Consider the following 19,148-nt stretch of genomic DNA (forward strand, 5'->3'; position numbering starts at 1 on the left):
TAATATGTTTTTTATGGCGGTATACTCCAATTCTGGTGAGGCGTTCATTTTTAAATGTCTTTAAAGTGGCAGTTGCTGATTTAAAAAAAATGGATGTATGTGTTTGTTTTTTCACAAACCTCAAAGTAATGTTGCAACCACATTGTCCTGTGGAGTAAAACAATTTAATTGCAAGATTAGGATAAATAAAAGATGCTCTAGCACAACTTCAAGCATAATAACTACACCTTCCAGTTTACATTAAAAGGCTGAGATCCTTCGATGGCTAATTTTGTGCCATCTTGTTTCTTCTGTGACCAACATTTTCACAATCGTAAAAACATGAAACTTTGGCAACCCAAAAGCCTAATGAAAACTAGTCCTTTACAAAGGGTTTAGAAAACACATTGCAGTAGAACATGCAGTTCTTAACATACGCATCATGGAAACAGAGCGACTCACTTCAACATGAGCCCAAATAGTTTGCTTCTGTCTTGCAAATTTGAATCAAGCATTGTTGTTGTTAAAAATTGCAGCAGTAAATCTCACCGTTTGAGGTTCACAGATGAAAGCCTTCCCAGCTGTAACCCATTTATCATGGTTGCCTACCTGGGCATTGAGACTTGCATAACCTCCCAGTGAGTTACTGAAGATGAGCTGAGTTGAGGTAAACCCCTCAGTGTTTGCACTCTACAAAGGCCAGATCCTGCCACTCTTCTTCACTTTGAGTAGTACCTTCCTCCATAGGCAAACTCCATTGAAATCAATGGGACTACTCATGGCATGATGTACTGTTCAAAGTACCGGCAGAATCAATCCCTAAGGATGGAATTTTCGTAAGCACCCAGGGGATTTAGGAGCGCATTGAAAGTCAATGGAACTTGTTCTTTTCACATCCCTTAAGTGCTTTTGAAAATGTTTTCATTTAGTGACAATATAACGAGTCACTATAATCTCTCAGCTGTTATCAAGATTCCCTCCTGCACAGTGTTGTCCAGTGGTTAGATCATGGCAGTGCACAGCAAAACAATTGGGTTGTATTTGCTCCTGTGAAATCTTAGGCCAGTTATTTATCTCCCTGTTTACATGGGAGTTATCATTGTTTTCTTTGTTGACCAGTGATGCAGAAACAGCATCATTCAAGTAAGTTTTTCATTATTAAATAGGAAAAAGATGGAAGAGGAGAGAGGGGGGCGAGTCTCACCCTTCTTTTAAAAACTGTAAGATCCACATTTCTTCCAACTTGTGCACAGCGCTGGCTAATTTAGCTACCTTTTATAACAGCATCCACCACTTCAGTATCTGAGCACCTCCCAAAGAGTGGATAACTAAAAGCAATGGGGCTTTATTTTCCTGCCTACTGTCCGTGAGGCAGTTGGGGCTATGGAATTTTCTGTTTTAAATGCTATTTCCTCCTCCTCTCCCAGCGGACCAAGCCAGTCCCTGAATTTGATTTTCATCATTTTTGTTTGTATTACAGTAGCATTGAGTAGCATGAGCATGGAGAGCAGGGACCCACCGAGCTAGGCACTATTTACAGACTAAGAGTCTTTCCTAACCCCAAAGAGTTTACTATCTAAACAGGCAGACAAAAGGTTGGAGAGGGAACGGAAGCAAATTACCCAAGGTCACACACAGCAGATCACTGAGAGAAAAGCTGGGAACATATCCCAGGTCTCCTGATTCAAAATCCAGGGTCTTTCCATTAGATCACACTGCCTTGGAGTATCTGCCTTGTAACTTTTTCCTGTCTCATCCTGAGCTCACCACCCAGATTTCCATATAATTAACCTGTTCAATTAAAACTCTGATTTTTCTGGTGCCGTCCCTCAGCTGCAAATCATGCCCTGAACTCAGCAGGGAAAGTAAGGGCTCAGTCCCCATCCCAGAAAGCACTTTTTCAGCTCTGAGTCGTTGAGCACCTTGTTGGCAGAGTCTCTGTCGCACCAGACAGTGCCATGTTAAACTCTTTGAGCTCTGCATCAAGGTGGACTAGCTGCACAAATCTGGGAAGGGGTGCACTAGTGGAGGATGGGGGTGGGGATTCTCCTCCAAGGTGCACATCTTTCTGCCTAACTCCTCTCAGCGGCTGTACTGATGCATTATAAAACACACTCCTAAGTGCCATGTGAAAGAGATCATTCCAACCACATGTTGTAAGGAAACAAGTGTCATACTGCGCAACAATGTGTCTGCGCCTGTCAGCAAAGTGATCTTTTGGAGTGATAGCAGAGTGTGAGAATTTCAAAAGGAATTAAGCAATTACATTTAGAGCCAATGTCTTTCCTATTCATTGGGAATTCACTGTAGAGTTTCATTTCAAATAAAGATAGTTACACACGCACTTTTATTTTTTTAATATTCTCTCCCCCTGTTATATTTTTTTCCTGGACAGGTTATACATATGCTAATAGAATTATGCCTATTATTGCAAGCATAGTGCTGCTTGTCAATGAAGCTTCATTAACAGCGTTATCACTGCCTGACATTTATCTTATAATTTTCCAGAATTGACTGTTACATCTCCATGGAAACCCAAATTGCAATTGAAACAAGTGAGATAATAAAGGCATCCATAGCGATTGACAGCATGCAAGCCCGATATATTTGCAGGCTACATTTTTTATAGTTCCTTAGATAAATCTGTTGCATTAGAGATTTTTAATATTACCTGTCTGCTCTCTTATTGTGACAGCTGTTTATTGCAAAAGTTTACCACATCTTTGATTCTGGTGTTGAATTAGGTTGAATAATTTTATTGGACTCATCAAGAGATATTAGAGCACAGAAGATGTAAATTTCACTGTCATTTTTTGGATTAAATATGAAATTCTTTATGGCTGATTATGACACTATAAAGAATTTTTTTTGGAAACCGCAGTAACCTGTGATTGCTGGATTTTTTTTTTCCTTTTAGTATGCAAGAAAGATCTTGTACTATTTTTTTTTCTTATACCTAAGGACTTGAGCTCTTTAAGTTCATGACTCTAAATCAATTTAGATAGTGCCTCAAAGCATAGAGTCATGAAACTGGAGTGGGTCCAGAGTGAATTAATCTGAAATTAATTTGATTTTGAAAGGCTCCATCTGGCTATGTTTGGAAAAGGCCGTTAGACAGATATATAAACAAATGATCATCTGTATTCTACGTGCCAGATGTGGTGTCAAAAAAATGAAGAAATTACTTTACTTTAAAAAAAAAAATCAGCTGAGGGGGATTTTGATATAATGATGCTCATCCACTTGAAATTACAATTACATTACAATTTGGGAAATAATTCTGTTTTGATTGATATTTCTGAAGTGGGTATGGGAGACAAAGGAAGGCCTGATAGTATATTATTTTTAAAAATAAGAAAATTGAATGTCACAACTTGCTTTGACTATTTCAGGTATTTCACATAAATAAGCACAGCTAAATGCAACTGACTAAATCCTTAATATGAACAGTGCTGTGATCTTCCATTCCATTTTTAAGAAAGCTACTTGGATAAAGCAGCAATATCGGATGTGAGTTGTTGGCCTCTCCCTTTTTGACATATGCATTTGGACCCTATTAAAATAATATTTTGGGTCTCGTAAACCTCAGCAGTAAGCTGGTGGATGTGTGTGTCTGTGCCAGTCTTGGAACCTGTTAGTCTAAAGTACTTCCTGCAATAATCATTTGGCTTTTCTGCTAGGGAACTGGTACTGTTTTTCAAAACAAATGTTTTTCCCTCTGTTGGACATTGTGTCCCATTTACAACTAAGAAAATCCTTGTAAACCTCAGAATAACATGTGGATAAATGCCATTCTGGAAAGACAACTCACTAAAATTGGCACGTTGTTAGTTATCCCCTTTTAAAACATTAAAAACAAAAAAAAACTTTCATATTTGGTGTCTGAAGACTTTTGAGCCAAGGAAGCAAGGAACTGAGTAATAACTGAGTAAATGTTTAGCAATAAGTGTTTAGAATCTGTGGAGAGGCTGAGGTTGTTGACAAGAAAACAGATGCTCCTACGTGATCTGAAATTTAAGCGCATGGCACTATTCTAATTCAATTGTCGGCGTGTCACAAGTGTGTGAGCATTTTGGTGTAATCAAATTTAAAAAAAAAAAAAAACCTGTTAACACCAATAAATGTCTCCTGTCGCGCAGAAAAGACATACACTTCATTGTAAAAAGTGTCTAATTAGGAAAGCACAACATTAGTAATCATTTTCATTAATATTAAGTGGTCAGCTACCTCAAAATCAGTTACATTTTTAAAAAATATGTAAATCAGTGTTCCAAGTGCATAATTATGGCTGCAGAACTACATGAGCTCTTGCACCGATTATCTGAATTGCTGTAGTAACTAGAGGCCTTTGTTGGGCCTCATTGTTCATGCTAGACATGATATAAGCTCTTAAGCAACAAAGACCTGGTCTCTGCCCCCAAAGAGTTTACAATCCCATGTGAAGACGCAACTGGAAAAGATGTGAAGGAGTGAAACAAACAAGTGTACAGTAAGCAATGTTTATTGTTCACCACTATCCTAGGTGTGGTCAGCTGCCAGTGTTTTATTGTGGCAGAGGTGCGTTCTGAGAGAGGATTTGAAGAAGAATAAAGTTAGTGGTTTTTACAGACCTTGGTATCCTTAGAACTAGAATGTCCAATTGAAAAACACAGAGACAAATATATTTGCAAGCAACTGTCTTTGAGTAGGTCAACAGAAAGTAAAGAACATTCAAATGTAAAGCTCCCACAATGGACGTTGTTATGTCATGGCTTTATGTGTATGTGAATCACTTCTCTCTGCAAGGTAGAATAAGGCAGTCAGTAATTAAAGACATGTGTTAAGTGCTCCACAGCCATTGGATACATTTACATACATACATACAGTCACAGTTATAATGGTAATCAGCTATCTACACACACTAAACATCAAGGAGCAGAACTTTGAACCTTCAGCTTCTAAAGCACAGGTCTCTGCAACCTGAACTCTAAGCTTTTCCTTTAGCTATAGCTGTATGATATATAGACTAGGATTTAAAAAAAAAAAACAAAAAAAAACCTAAGGGTGTTAAACACCCAAATCTCTAGGCTCCTTTGAAAATCCATTTTAGAGGACTAGACCATTAAACAGAAGGAGTTGGTACCCTGTCTAGGTTGATACATATGGTCAGTTGTGTATATATACACCTCTACTCCGATATAACGCGACCCGATATAACACGAATTCGGATATAACGTGGTAAAGCAGCGCTCCGGGGTGGGGTGGGGAGAGGGCTGCGCACTCCAGCAGATCAAAGCAAGTTCGATATAACGCGGTTTCACCTATAACTCGGTATGATTTTTTGGCACCCGAGGACAGCGTTATATAGGGATAGAGGTGTAGTTGTTTCTGCTATTGGCTGAGCTAGCAAAGCTGTGTTATAAACTTACTAAGTAGAAGCCTATGTCTGTTGGAACTGAAAGGCATATATTTTATTCCCCGTGCTGCATATATGTGGGTAACGATGTGAATTAGGTGTTTGTGTATAGTATGTATGCATCCATAAATCATTACAAGTTGTTCTAAGAGAGAATGTGCAGGCACAGTTAACTGGAAGAGTTAAGATCGACAGGTTTCTCTGATTTTATTCATTGATTTGAACATAGCTTTTTTTTTTTTTTTAAGTTTGATGCAGCAAATGCACAAAGGTTGCAGGAATATTGTTACTTGACTGCACAATTTAGGAAACAGTCACTCTCCAAAAATATTACATTAAGATAAAGTTACCCTGTAGTTTGACTTGACAAAAGTACAAGGCATTCAGAGTTCAATCTGAAATCATGGCCTTAAATCAATCGGTTTTGACTAGACACATAAGCAGGGCTGGCTAAGCAGCTGAGGGCCTGGGGCAATTAAACATCCAGTAACTGCATGGGTGACTGTAATTTGGTAGGGGCAGACATTTACAGGTTTGTCTTGGGCAGTAGAACTCCTAGAGCCAATTTATGACGCTGTAAATCCCCATAATAAAGGATCGTATTTGCTCCAATATGTACAGCAAGTTGAATAGTTAAAGTCCAATTGACAGAGATTATTGGGATTTTCCTTTTCTCTTCAGCTGCTCCTATAATAATAATGTATATCCAAGCCTGGCATTGCAAATTTGGATGCTAAATTTGGATGCTAAATTTGGATTCAGTGATGAAACAAGAGAACATCTATTACAGTAACTGGTTACAGTGGTTTGCGTGAGATTACATAGCCAGAGATTTAGCAAATAGATCAGGTGTTGGCAGAGCCCAGCTTCTTGCACTGAAGAAATGAATTATTTGGGAATAATTACATTTTTGAACTTTGAACTATTTGCGGGCCCTGTAAAAGGGATTCCCTCATCTATTGTCTTTCTAAAGCACTCACATGGCTGCAAATATGTTCTGCAAACCATGAAGGCATCTGTGAAAAATATCTTTGCATTTATTGTTCATTGCTAATTACTTGCTTATTATTACACATTTGCAAGGAAAACATATTGTAATCAACTGGCTCACTCAGAGCATTGCACGCCTGGAATTAAAATTGCAATCAAAATAGTTAATATCATAGTTTGTGTAAAGTATCAGAGGGGTAGCCGTATTAGTCTGAATCTGTAAAAAGCAGCAGAGGGTCCTATGGCACCTTTAAGACTAACATAAGTATTGTGAGCATAAGCTTTCATGGGTAAGAACCTCACTTCTTCAGATGCAAGAAGTGAGGTTCTTACCCACGAAAGCTTATGCTCACAATACTTCTGTTAGTCTTAAAGGTGCCACAGGACCCTCTATAGTTTGTGTATGTGCCATTGACTACTGGATGGAGTCAGAACCGCTCAGCTGTTTGTCATAAGCCATAATCTGTTAACAGAATGAGTAAGGGTCAATGATTCGGGGGCTGAAGGGATGAGAGTTCTCTCCCTACTGCGTTGCTGTGAAGTTCCAACTGCCCTTGATATGCAGAAGATGGTGACAACATAAGAAGGGCCATACTGGGTCAGACCATTGGTCCATCTAGCCCAGTATCCTGTCTTCCGACAGTGGCCAATGCCAGGTGCCCCAGAAGGAATGAACAGAACAGGTGATCATCAAGTGATCCATCCCCTATCGCCCATTCCAGCTTCTGGCAAGCTTGCAATTCTATGTAAATACCAGTTTTTTATACAAGCACCAGGGCAGCATGAATGGGGTTGCAAAGCAGAGAGGGGCATTATACGTCTTGTATTACTCGTGTACAATATGATTGCATTCACTGGATTGAAAGCCCTGCAGTGTGCTGTTGTGTTAACAAGCTGTGGTGTCAAATCTTTTCAGCAGTCGCTTTTATGGATACATATGGAACTTAATTTAATTAGAATAATGAAACATAGTGGTTTATAGGAGTTCTGCTAAGGAGAGCACAGGGTGTTACACCAAGAGATGGTGATGATTTGCAAAGAAGCATTCTTCTCTCTGAGTCAGTTTTAAACAACTGCTCCAGGGAAGTGCTTATGGGACAATAAGCTACTGGAGGGGCCATCTTTTCCGTGACACATTGTCCTGATCAAGTGTGGTTATTAAAAACCCAAAGGCACTTTTTTATTTTATTGGGCACGTGGCGGTGTCCCTTGGTGTCCTGGCCAAAATCCAATTTGGGTAATTACATTCTGCATCTATAAACTCCCGCACCCCTCACAGTTTCAATTGGATATGATATTGCTCTTTACTTTCTGGCCTAAACTGCTGTGTGGTAGTGCTGTGTGGTGTTATGCCGCTGTTGCATGTCACCCGAGGATGAAGACGTTTCTGCATATGGCAAGTTTGTAAAGCACCTTGTAATCCTTCCAGGTAAAAGGGCTTCTAAACCTACGATAATACTGTAATTTATAATGTTCAGCACATCAGCTTTAACACTATAAGGATTTGAGGGCAGGGATTGGGTGCGTGCCCAGAACCCAACCCAATTGGTCCCCAATCCCAGTTGGGGCCTACGGGCACTAAATATTTACTACTATGAAACTAAAGTGCCTCTGTATTAAGATGGATTTAATAGTTCGTTCACCTGCAGCCTATTTTTTCCTTATACATTTCCGAGCCTTTCTACGTCAATAGGGCATGGGGGGGGGGGGGGGGGGGGGGGGGGGGGGACCTTAATCATTTGTTTACAGTTAAGCCCATGTTTTGTAGCACTGGATCATAGAAGGAAAGGCAAATCTGGACAAAACATTAAAATAATTGGAGTAGGGTGAGGCTTGGGATGGGGAGAGGAGCTAACCAAAATAATATTGTCAGAAAGGTTCACATCAGGCCAAGAAACGGGCCTGAATCGAAGCTATTTTGGTCACTACCACTGACTGTTGAACGATTGGCTTGTTGTGAATGGAAATGAGTCTGGCCTGGAATCTTAAGATCCAGACCCAAACACTGTGGTTCCAGGGCCCATCTCTAATTAGTAAATTCACTCCCAGTAGATTTGCTGGGATTAAAAACAAGAATGGGGTGCTGCTAGTAAATGTAAGTAATAGCAAAACAATCTATCACTCCTCAAAGAGTGGCCCTGTCAGCTTCCTGAAATGATGGAACAATAGGTAGGTTATTAGAAGGAAAATTGGCACAAATTGAGAGAAAGGATGCCCTGGCAGCAACCATAAGCAGTCAGCCACTCACTGGCTTAATCTCTGCCCTCAGGCTGCTCTCCACAATATAGATGACACCTTGTCAGTGATTAGGATAACGTGCTGGGTCACCCGTGAGTCCAGTGGACTAAATTGGCCATAGAGGGAGGCTTACTGCAGCGCAGAGGCAGCTGGTCGCATAATCTAAATTTTCTTTTCGATATATCATCATCTGGGTACTGACAGTAATTGTCATGGGATTCTGCTCTCATTAGTGTCCCCTAGACACAGCTCCCTTTTGTGCTCACACTTTCAAGAAATAGTAGAGGCCTTAAGCTTTCCAGTGTATTGGTTTGTTTCCTCTTGGAAATAAAGTTTCGTGTGTGGTTTCTCTTTTTTTCCTTGTTATTTCCTGAGTAAGGGGATGAGATGGGAGAGAGCCACTTCCACTGAGTTCCGGTGTATCAGCAAAGCCAAGTGACAAAATGGCTCCTTCTCATTGATGACTAACAAGTCTCAGCCTAATACAAAGTATTTTCTAGGCAAGAGAAAGTTAAGGGCATAGGGGGTTTTCCTCCTTTAGTTGGGGTTTCCTTTTTTAGTTTTTTGGGGGGTTGCTTGGAGATTATGCCATTCATCTCATCATCTTCACCATATCCTACTCAAAAGGACATTACGTATTTCTCCAAACAGACAATGTGATAGCTGAATCTTAATGCAGGTGTTTGTAGGATTGTGATTCTCAGCGTATGCTCGGAGTAAACTGTAGGAATTGGATTAATGAAAAACAGTTCTTCCCCTTCCTATTTTTTTCCAGTTGATTTATCTTTATGAATGGTCCTAATGCGTTAGCCGCCTACGGTGATGGGCACAATTGTAAAACCCTAAAATAGATTGTGGGCCCAAGGGATGTGTTAGCCTCAACTCTCATTGAACTTTCTCATTGAAGAGTAGCCCATGTATGCCCACAGAAACGCATTCTATTTATGTGGCTATAATTTGCCTACCCCCTTTTTCTATTGGTGTCAATATACTTTTACGCCCAACACCACTGTTGCAAATAGGAAAATATTATAAACCCATTGAACAGTTGCTCAAGTTTACGTGGACAAGGACAAATTTTGTTCTTCCTTCATCCACCTGCTGTCACTGGGCTTGCACAGGTGTTGAAAAGGGTAGAAATTGTCACAGAAAGGTTTGAGTCACTTGCCCAAGATAATGCAGTGAGTCAGTGGCAAACCAAGAATAAAAACCCAAGAGTTTTAAATTCCATCATTCAGTTATTCATTTAGGTCCTGCTTCAGCAAAGCACTTCAGCAAGGGCTGAAATTTAAACACAAAATCAGTAAAGCACTTAAGAACATGCTTAATTTAATCCCCCTTAAATTCCATTAAAGTTAAGCAAGTGCTTAGCTGCTTTGTTGAATTGGGATGGATTTAATCATATACTAAGGGCTTTGCTGAATCAGGCCCATAATGATGACAGGGATTCATTGGAATGAACACTGATTTTGTTTATTTGTGTTGATGTGTTTTCTAAAGGTCAGTTTCACTTGTTTCATTAGTTAGAAACAGAGTGGTGCCATCACATTGCCATTGTTTTTGCCTCCTACCCAGAACAAGTCTACCAATATGTACACTTGTTATCCCACATCAAGTGCAATTTGTGGCATAATTTTGACCCTATACCTGTGTGTGTATATGTTGAATGTACAGACTGGAGGAGTAAAGGAGTAGAGAATAGAACTTTTAATAATGAATTATGTTTGTTAATGTTTCTAAAATATTGCACATTAACATAAATAAGGAAGAAATCAAAGTGCAAGTAATCTTGGCTTGCTTCCTAACCAAATATATGAACCAGTATAAAAGCAAAGGGTACATTGCAGAATTTAGCTAGTCAGTGTTTCTAAAATGGTATGAAATACATAAGGGGGAGGTTTTCAAAGGCTCAAATGGCAATTAAGTGCCTGAATCTAAATGATGGGGAGTTTGGTGTCTAATAGCCATTAATGTCTTCGAAAATCTCCTCTGAATAGATCAGATGTTTTTGGGGGGTGTTTTTTTTTTTTTTTTTACTTTCAAAGGAAAGGCACTATGTAAGTGTGAAATATGGTTCTTCAGTTCTCAGGGCCAGAAGGGATCATTATGATCATTAGGTTTGACCCGCTGCATAATATTGGCCATAGAATTTCATTGAGCGATCCCGACATCTAACGCTGATAAGTGAAGTATTGAAGCCCCAAACTTACAAGCTGCTGTGCATGGGTGAACCTCTGCGTCACTGTGACATGTGACGCCGTCACATGGAATCCCAGGGGTGTCAGTGAGCCTCTGCATGGGTGGGGAAGGCTGCTTGCATGGAGTAACTTGCAGGATTAGGGCCTTTGTTTTTCTGCTGCATTATTTCTCTCTCGTTCATTATGCTGAAATGGATGGGTGATGGTAATGATCCCACAAATATCTGAAGAGCCACATTAGAGTTCTTGTGATCAGTGAAAGAGCTTTGAAACTAAGAAGGGGTGTAAGACGGGCAAGAATATTTGTACATTAAAGACAATAGAAAGGGATGAGCAAAATCCTTTTGTCCCTTATTTAGGCCAAAATCCTACTAGAATCCATAGGAATTTTGCCTGAGAAGAGACTTGCAGGTTTTGCTCCTGTAGTAATTCAGGAAAGAGATGAGTCATTGAAGGTTAATAAGTGAGTAAGATTTATTCTATTGCCCATTAAGCCACATTAAAGACACTTGACAAAACTGATGATGGAACTTTTCATCATCAGTTTTGAAATGTGCTTTTCATGTAACTTTTTCTCCTCCCTTCAATATCTAGGAAAAGTTCAAAAGTTAATATGGGCATATTAATGTGTCCAGGTGCACTATGCTTCAGAGGAACCAAAAACTGAATAATTTGTCTTAGCCCTAAGGCAGAGAAATTATGCAGAGCTTTAAAAAAATAAATAAACAACGGTAAAATATATGACTTGGTCTTTGTGCATTCTCCAGCCCTTGAGTGGTATGGGTGTTCTCTTCTGGGCAGGTATCAGCTAGAGAACCTATGATCCAAAGCCAAGATTTTCAAAAGTGACGGGGAATTCTGGGTGCCTCAATTTTTAGCTGATCAACTTTTGACATGCCTTAAAGAGGCCTGAGTTTCAGAGGATGGGTGCTCAGCACTTTCTGAAAACCAGGCCGCTTTAAGGTGTTTCCAATTGGTCACCCAAAATCACTACTAGTTACTATAGGAAATCTTGGTCCAAGAAAAGAGTTTTGAAATGATTATTGTTAATTACCCGTGGTGACTTGAGTTTTATGCATTTTACCTTTATTCGGTATATAAAATAATTTGTTTTCCTAACATTCAGGAAAAGTTGTACTCTGTGATATGCAATTTTCCTACTCCAAGAAGTTCAAAATTATCAGCGAGAATAAAATATTTTTTTTTCAAAATGCATAGTTGTTTCAAATGTAAATGCACATCTGGAAATTAGATAGGGTAGGGAATTTATGGGGTGTGAACGATTTGAAACATGTAATGTTATTTACATGGCGCTAAACTTTTTGAAGCAGTATTTTCATTTTCTGAACAAAGCAGGCAATTCTGTAGCCGTCCTCCCCTTCTGAATTGTGCTCTTTGTTCCAGGGTGCCCCCATTCCCTTTCTAAAAGTGTAGGCAACTAATCGGCAGCAACCAGCCGCATAGCTGGAGTGTTTTCCATTCTAGGCAATATTATCCTAATTTGATGCACACATGGATGCTTCACACAATCTGCAAATTCATCGCTGGCATCTTGCATTAGTCATCTGACAGATTGCCGAGCATTTCATATTCCTTTCATGTGACTTATTACAAAACACACGCGCATACACACACACACACACACAAATCAGGCACAGCCTTATTTCTGCCAGTAGCTGGTTTGGTGCTGTTTACAGCAGCCGTATATAGAAATATCCACTTATTCATAATTATCCTTCACTTTAAGATGCAAAAGTACTGGCTCGTGGCTTGTATTTTCCAGCTCTTTTCTGATATAACCGTATTAAGCAGCAGCCTGCAGTGAAAACCAGTCTCAATGAAAAATGTAATGCCGTTTTTGCATTGCTTTTGTTCGTAACATTTATACTGTTAATTAAGCACAGTTTTTTCCCCATTGTGCCCTGTTGACATCTTTTTCTGCATCTATTATACATCAAAAATGCTCAGTCTCCTAACTATGCCTATTATTTTTATCTCTTTGTTCCACTTTTTAGTAACGGCACAGCTAACAAGATGAATGGAGCTTTGGATCACTCAGACCAACCAGACCCAGATGCCATTAAGATGTTTGTTGGACAAATCCCACGTTCATGGTCGGAAAAAGAGCTAAAAGAACTTTTTGAGCCTTACGGAGCTGTCTACCAGATTAATGTTCTCCGAGACAGGAGTCAGAACCCACCCCAAAGCAAAGGTACAGTAGTAGGATTGTGTTTGTTTACTTTCTGTTTCAAAACTCTCGTACATGCCTTCAGGATTTCCTAAGGGATGTCTGTTTTTGAAGCATACTGTATTGAACCAGCCAGAGACCTAAGAGACGAGAATTTCTGAATACCTATAGATTACTGGCTACCTCCTCTTCGTAAATTGCAGTTTAAATATCTGTTATCTTGAAGAGACCATTCCGGCTGCGCAAAAAATAACAAAAGAGTGCAGCCCTAGTGTAAATTATTATTGCCGAAAGAAATGGAAACCTGAGCGGTCAGTTTCCTTGGATTAGCTCGTGAAAAATATAATGTTCCACTTCCTTTCACTTATTATTCCCACCTGTGGTGCTGAGAGAGTTTGAGGGCTTTAGGAGGAGAGAGCGCAGTGCTGGGCTCTTACTACATCACCTCTCTGGAGGCAATAAAAGAAGTCCTGCCTCATTTCCAGATTTCCGATTTCTCTCCTGCGGTCACATTAGGGACTGACTCAGTTGTGGTTACTTATCCAAAAGATAGCTTGCCTTTGTCTTCATTTTTGATGTACATGTAATATATTTATCCTTACCTCTATATTTCTCTGAGTATGTATATAGGTATCTATAGCTAGATATGTATATGCATGCATATGTGTTTATATATAAAACATAAAATGTCAATATTTTGTGTATCCATCTGTGTGTCACAGAATACTTTTCCTCAGATAAAATCCCCTTAATTTTATGTTTAATATTTTTGGCATTTTCTGATCTTCTCCAGAACGTGTGTGCTAAATTTTTAGCAGTGTTACAAATAATGAGTGTTAGCCTTCAGGCATTGGATCCCTCCAGATGTGCACCCATGCCTGTTCCTGGCAATACTTGATATTTTTCATCCTTCGTTTCTTCTGACCACACCTTTAAAACGCACATTCTGGGGAGAACCTCAGAAAGGGATTTTGTAGGCCAGCAGTTGATTAACGGAGCTGAGCAAGACTGTAAAGATTCCCATTCAGCTGGAGGTGATCACTATCCTCCAAGTCAGGATCCAAAATTTTGGATGTTCCCATGTCTTGTAGCAAGCTCACCTGTCTGTGCTGGGTCAGAATGTTCTCTTCTCTCCTGCGGCTATGGTACTGATAGGTGTAACAGGGTCCGCTCTCTTTGACCTTTTTCCTTGCTGCTCCCCATCCCTGATAACTCATCAGGACAACTTAATCTGTCCTTGTATATTTTCTAGAGTACCACACTGGTGCTTTTGCGGATACCCTACATAGATTACATCTGCTCACCAGGCATCAGGTAGGCATATAGGAAGAGTTCGTAGCATACAATTTATGCGACTAATAGAATTCAAGTTCTAGCATTGAAACTGCAGCTTTGATTGGTGCCCATAAAACTGAAGGCATTTTCTTCTTGCAGCATTGGTGCCGTTCTCCCACCCTTGGCTTTACATATTCTCTAAGCAAACGGAAGATGAAGTATCTTAGTGCATAGACCCCTACTATGGTAGCAGAGTTTTCTCACTATGTATCTTTTTCTCTCACGCTGGATAGAAGACAGTATTAAGAGGTCAGGCAACTGGATTTACTGCAGCCCATTCTGCTATGGATGAGCAAACTCCTGCTTAGTCTAAATCACCAAAATGCTGGACTTTGAGGCTGGCTTTATTGAAAGAGCTGATTCCTGACTCTCAGAAAAGCTTCCCCACTAAGCAGCAAATGAAGTGAGGATGGCATTGTAGTGAGACTGAAGAAGCCCATTTCTCTGACGTTTCCCATTGTTCAATACGGGTCTGTCAGGCAAGTTGAAGGTATGAAAAGGCTTCATAGACTAATTGTCAAGAGTTTATTAGTCCCCTCCCAACCAATTGCTTCTCTAGAATGCTGGTCTTTCTTTTGGCTGTTCTCAGCCAGGGGAGCAGGAGAATTATGTGCCACTACATTTTTTTTTTTAAATATTGAGTGAGTTTAGTCCCAGAAAAAGCCAGACAAACCTGCAGACTTAAATTCTGGTGATACAGCAGCAAGCCCCACCAGTGAGCTCTTCCTGTAGAAACTCTGGCATATGGAAATATGGCCCCAAGCCCATTCAATCCTTGCTCTGCTAGGACTGCCAGCGAGGGTGCTGTAGACACTTCTTCAGCTTCTGGTTGGGCACCTCTCCTCTAGGAACAAGACCTCGATTTTCTTAACCCAGTTATACAACAGTTTCTGTTTGCCTGAGTGAAGATTAGAAAAATACGCGTTATAACCAGAAAAAAAATCTCTTTTTACTGAAGGCTGTTTCTAATATTGTCAGTGTCAACAACACACGACAAACACTTTGCCCCATTTTAGAAGCAGGGACAGAGTTTATTGTTTATTCTGAGAGGTTTCTGAGGGGTATACGAAATCAGTGCCTACTCAACCACTCAAACCAATTCTTATTTGAGATAGATGGGTTGGAATAAGGGTTGCTGGCTACCCAGAATTTCTTGGGATTCCCTAGAGTTTTATGGGATAACATGTTTTGTAAGTTTAGCTTGTGATGGCATTGCAAGGTCATGGCTTTGTGTCATATACAGCAGCATCATGACATGGCAAGATCAAGAGATTCCTTCTTTACATTCTTCAGCATCCGAATTGCAAAAGTGCAAATGCTCGTTGGCATTAGTACCTGTTTTTAAGCATTCTGAATCTAAATGTTGAATAGTGTTTGGTTTTAGAAAGCCTTCACTCCTGCTAGACTAGGGCCCTGTATTTCTGTTAGCTTGGCCAAAGAGATTTCTCTGGCTTGGGCATAGGATCTCTCTGATGAGCTGTTTGTCAGGCTGCAATCTGAGCCTTTTACAACTCTGTCAAAAATAATCAAACGCTGATTCTTTCTCCTCTGCTGTCATTAAGACGGCCTTCTGTACCCTCTAACCATGAATGTCCTAGTTCACTCATCTCCTAGCTTTTTGTTCTGCTTGCAAATTCTACATAGCTGAAGTTGGAGGAGACAGGTAGAAAGACAGCACTTTACGCACTTTAGAGAAGTACCTATTTCTCTTTTAGAGTACATGTTGCGCTCACATTACATGAGATGTAGAAGCTACATCTTAACCACTTGTGGCCATTAAAGATCCCATGGGACTTTTTAAAAGAGCAAGGGTTGTCTACATTCCACTAACCTAAATTTCTCTCATATCTTCAGTTGGATTTAAATTATGTTCAGCCCTACTCTCTGTCCTCAACCTCTTCTGAAGCATTGTTAATCAGCTGATGTCTTCTGTCCCAGGGGTAGCTCCGCTGTAGTGCTTGGGATCATGATGTTCCTTCTTTAGGTGCCAATCTGATGGAGCATTTGAAGGGTTTGCACCTCTCCATATTATTCTGGGGACTTGAAGAGTTCATAACATTTGACTACATGACCCTTTTTTTCCTCCTGTAGCTTATACTCACCCATGTGTTGCTTTCCACCACAAGAGAAATTCAGAGAGTAAAAATATAAAATGTTCTATGGAGAGTTAATAAGATTGAGTTAAACTTTTGAACTTATCGTATGCAAGTGGATTCAAAATTTAGGCAGAACAAACGTATCTGTTCCCTGATGAAGTATTTGCACTTCATGTACTTTATATTTGATGGAAAGATGCCCTACTTCTTATCATTTTTATTAATGAGCATTTTTATAACACTACAAATCGACACAACCCTTTACAGATCAAAGTAAGATGTGGTGAAGATTTCCCTTCTTCCTCTCCTTTTCAAAATTTCCTTTATGCCATTACCTTGCTGCTCAAGAATAGAGACAAGCTGGACAGAACTACATTTTTCCTCTGGAATATGATGGGTGGGGGGACAGGGGCTCAGAATTTACTTAGAACTCTCTAGGTTATATCCACCTTTACTGAGGAGAGGAATATTCTGGAAAGCAGAGAGGCTGCCTCGTAGTGAGTAACGTGCTCTAGTAAAAGGCTGGTGCTATGTATTATCCTACTTCACATGGTAGTTTGAGTCTACTGGCAGGCAGTGGGTTTTGATAACACAAGAGTGCAGGTGTGGGGAGATGGATGAGTAAAGCATGCCGTGTACAAAAACTATTTGTCATTCTTTGTTATCTAAGAGCTAAATTATTGCCAATCTGATGCAGATGCATGAGTCTGAGCGGGATAGAGAACAAAGGGGCCATCCCTTCTCCCTCCTTTCCCAGTGCACCCATTAGCTATCAATCTGCGCTCTGGCAGAGCAAAAGAGGAGCCCAGGCCGCATGGCCCAAAGGGGACATGCACAAGATATGTCACCATGCTCCTCCCATAAATACACCTCTACTGTGTGCTGCTCAGACACGGAGAAGCTAAGCAAGCAGTCTACGGCTAACAGGTGTCATTGGCTGTCAGTGAGAATGCTCCACTCCAGTGCCCCCGAAGGTGGTGTGATTGCACCTGGCTTCTGCAAGCATGCAAACTCCTGAGGAACCTGTGTAGTGGTGCACCTTATCCCCTCTCCAGCACTGTAGCGTCTTGATTTGGCCATAAGTATCCTGTTCCCTATCCATAACTCCCCGGTAGTCTAATACCACATGCTCTGTCTATGGAATAGCTTTTAGCTATCAGCTCTAATGTGTTCTGCTAATGCTAGATAGAGCTATCTGTAGTACCCTTGAGCTAATAAATGCCACAGATTGTAAGTTCTACAAACTTAAATGATGCCATGTGTGTGCGTGTGTGCATGCTTTGTAGACCTCATTGAGAGTTAAATAAACTCCAGGCTTCAGACTTTGTTTATAGTACTGTAATTTATTCTATGTAGCATTGTATAAGAAATTGTAGTGATCACCATTTAAAAGTTAACATTTTATACCTATAGGAAACAACTATTCTCCACAGTGTGGTAATGGTGTTTTTTAAAGGCAAACACTTCTATTTCATAATATATTAAATGCCAATTTATAATGCTATAAAAAGATATCTTGTTTTTAGGCACAAGTAGAAGGGGGCAGAGTTAAGGTTGCATTTTCAACCGCGACACTGCCATTTCTGACTCTTGGATGCTCAGTTTCTAAAACTTAAAGAGCATTCACTCCAGACTTATGCATGGGATATACACGACAGTATAAAATATAGTATAGATGTGAGCTGATTTCAAAAAAGGTAATTCTTATTTGACAAATCTGCTGGAGTTTTCAAAGAGGTTTCTCAGAAAGTGGACAGGTGTGAAATTGTGTATATAATCTACTTAGATTTCCCAGGGGCAGTTCACACAGTGTCAAACAGGAGACTAATACACAAAGTTGCTAGCAAAGCAGAGAAGGGGCCGTTTTCAAATGGAGAAAGCAACCGGTTATGTGATCGAGGGCAGATTTGAACAGGGAAAGGTTATGGGTCAGGGAGAAAGGGGATGAAGATTGGAGAACCACAGGGATTGGTATTGGAGATCAATATTTTTTTCACTCTGTATGTAAATGACTTTGAAGAAAGTACCACTAACATTATCCAAGTTCTTGGATAATACAAAATGGATTGGATGGGGGAAGAACCAGCAAATAACGTGGAGAAAGGGAGCAGATATGAAGAAGTCTGGCTGGATAAAATGACCCAAGAATAACAAGAATAAATTTGAGATTTGAGTCATAGTATATGTTAAACTAATACATTCTGATTAAAGAGCAGGAGAAGGATTTTAAGGAGTCATAAAAGCTAGAACCATGAAAGGACTAGCATGATGCATTGTATGACTCTGGTCAAAGAGGCACTGAGCAAGCAAAGCAAAGAACACAATTTAAAAGGAAATACTGTAAAACTTAAAAAGGGATTTTTTTAAAAAAGATCATGTTTTAACTACTGTTCCTAATATTTAGAACCATTCTATAGAAAATCATGAAGGGCAGTAGTCCAAAGGAGAGTAGCATGAATCATAACATGTCTGAAAGGGTTAAGATATGGTGCAAGGTCTACAAGGGTTAACTTGAAAGGGGCTTGGAGGGTTGACTAACAAGAAGGTGGAGAAGAGAAAAATTCAGGACTGTACTTGGCTTTTGGGACATTAAAAGTTATAAGGGAATCTGATGAAAGTTTTGCAATGTGCTGAAGTGCATTGCACTTGAGGGTAGAAATAGATTCCCTCTTTCCATTAATATTAAACCCTGGGATGATACAGCATAGACTTAAGGATTTTTAAAAGCA

At 39.9% G+C, this 19,148-nt stretch overlaps 1 protein-coding gene across 14 annotated transcripts in view; it reads left to right on the top strand.

Moving 5' to 3' along the window:
* CELF2 (CUGBP Elav-like family member 2) overlaps positions 1–19,148 on the top strand; it is a 673,014-nt gene that overhangs the window by 512,042 nt on the left and 141,824 nt on the right. For all 14 annotated transcript variants that reach the window (XM_034764756.1, XM_034764676.1, XM_034764660.1 and 11 more), the window contains one exon: positions 12,816–13,012. In XM_034764756.1, the coding sequence (XP_034620647.1) occupies positions 12,835–13,012 (178 nt within the window). In that variant the 5' untranslated portion in view covers positions 12,816–12,834. The remainder of the gene's footprint in view (positions 1–12,815; positions 13,013–19,148) is intronic.

The sequence above is a fragment of the Trachemys scripta genome, chromosome 1 (genome assembly GCF_013100865.1).
Source record: "Trachemys scripta elegans isolate TJP31775 chromosome 1, CAS_Tse_1.0, whole genome shotgun sequence".
NCBI lineage: Eukaryota > Metazoa > Chordata > Testudines > Emydidae > Trachemys > Trachemys scripta.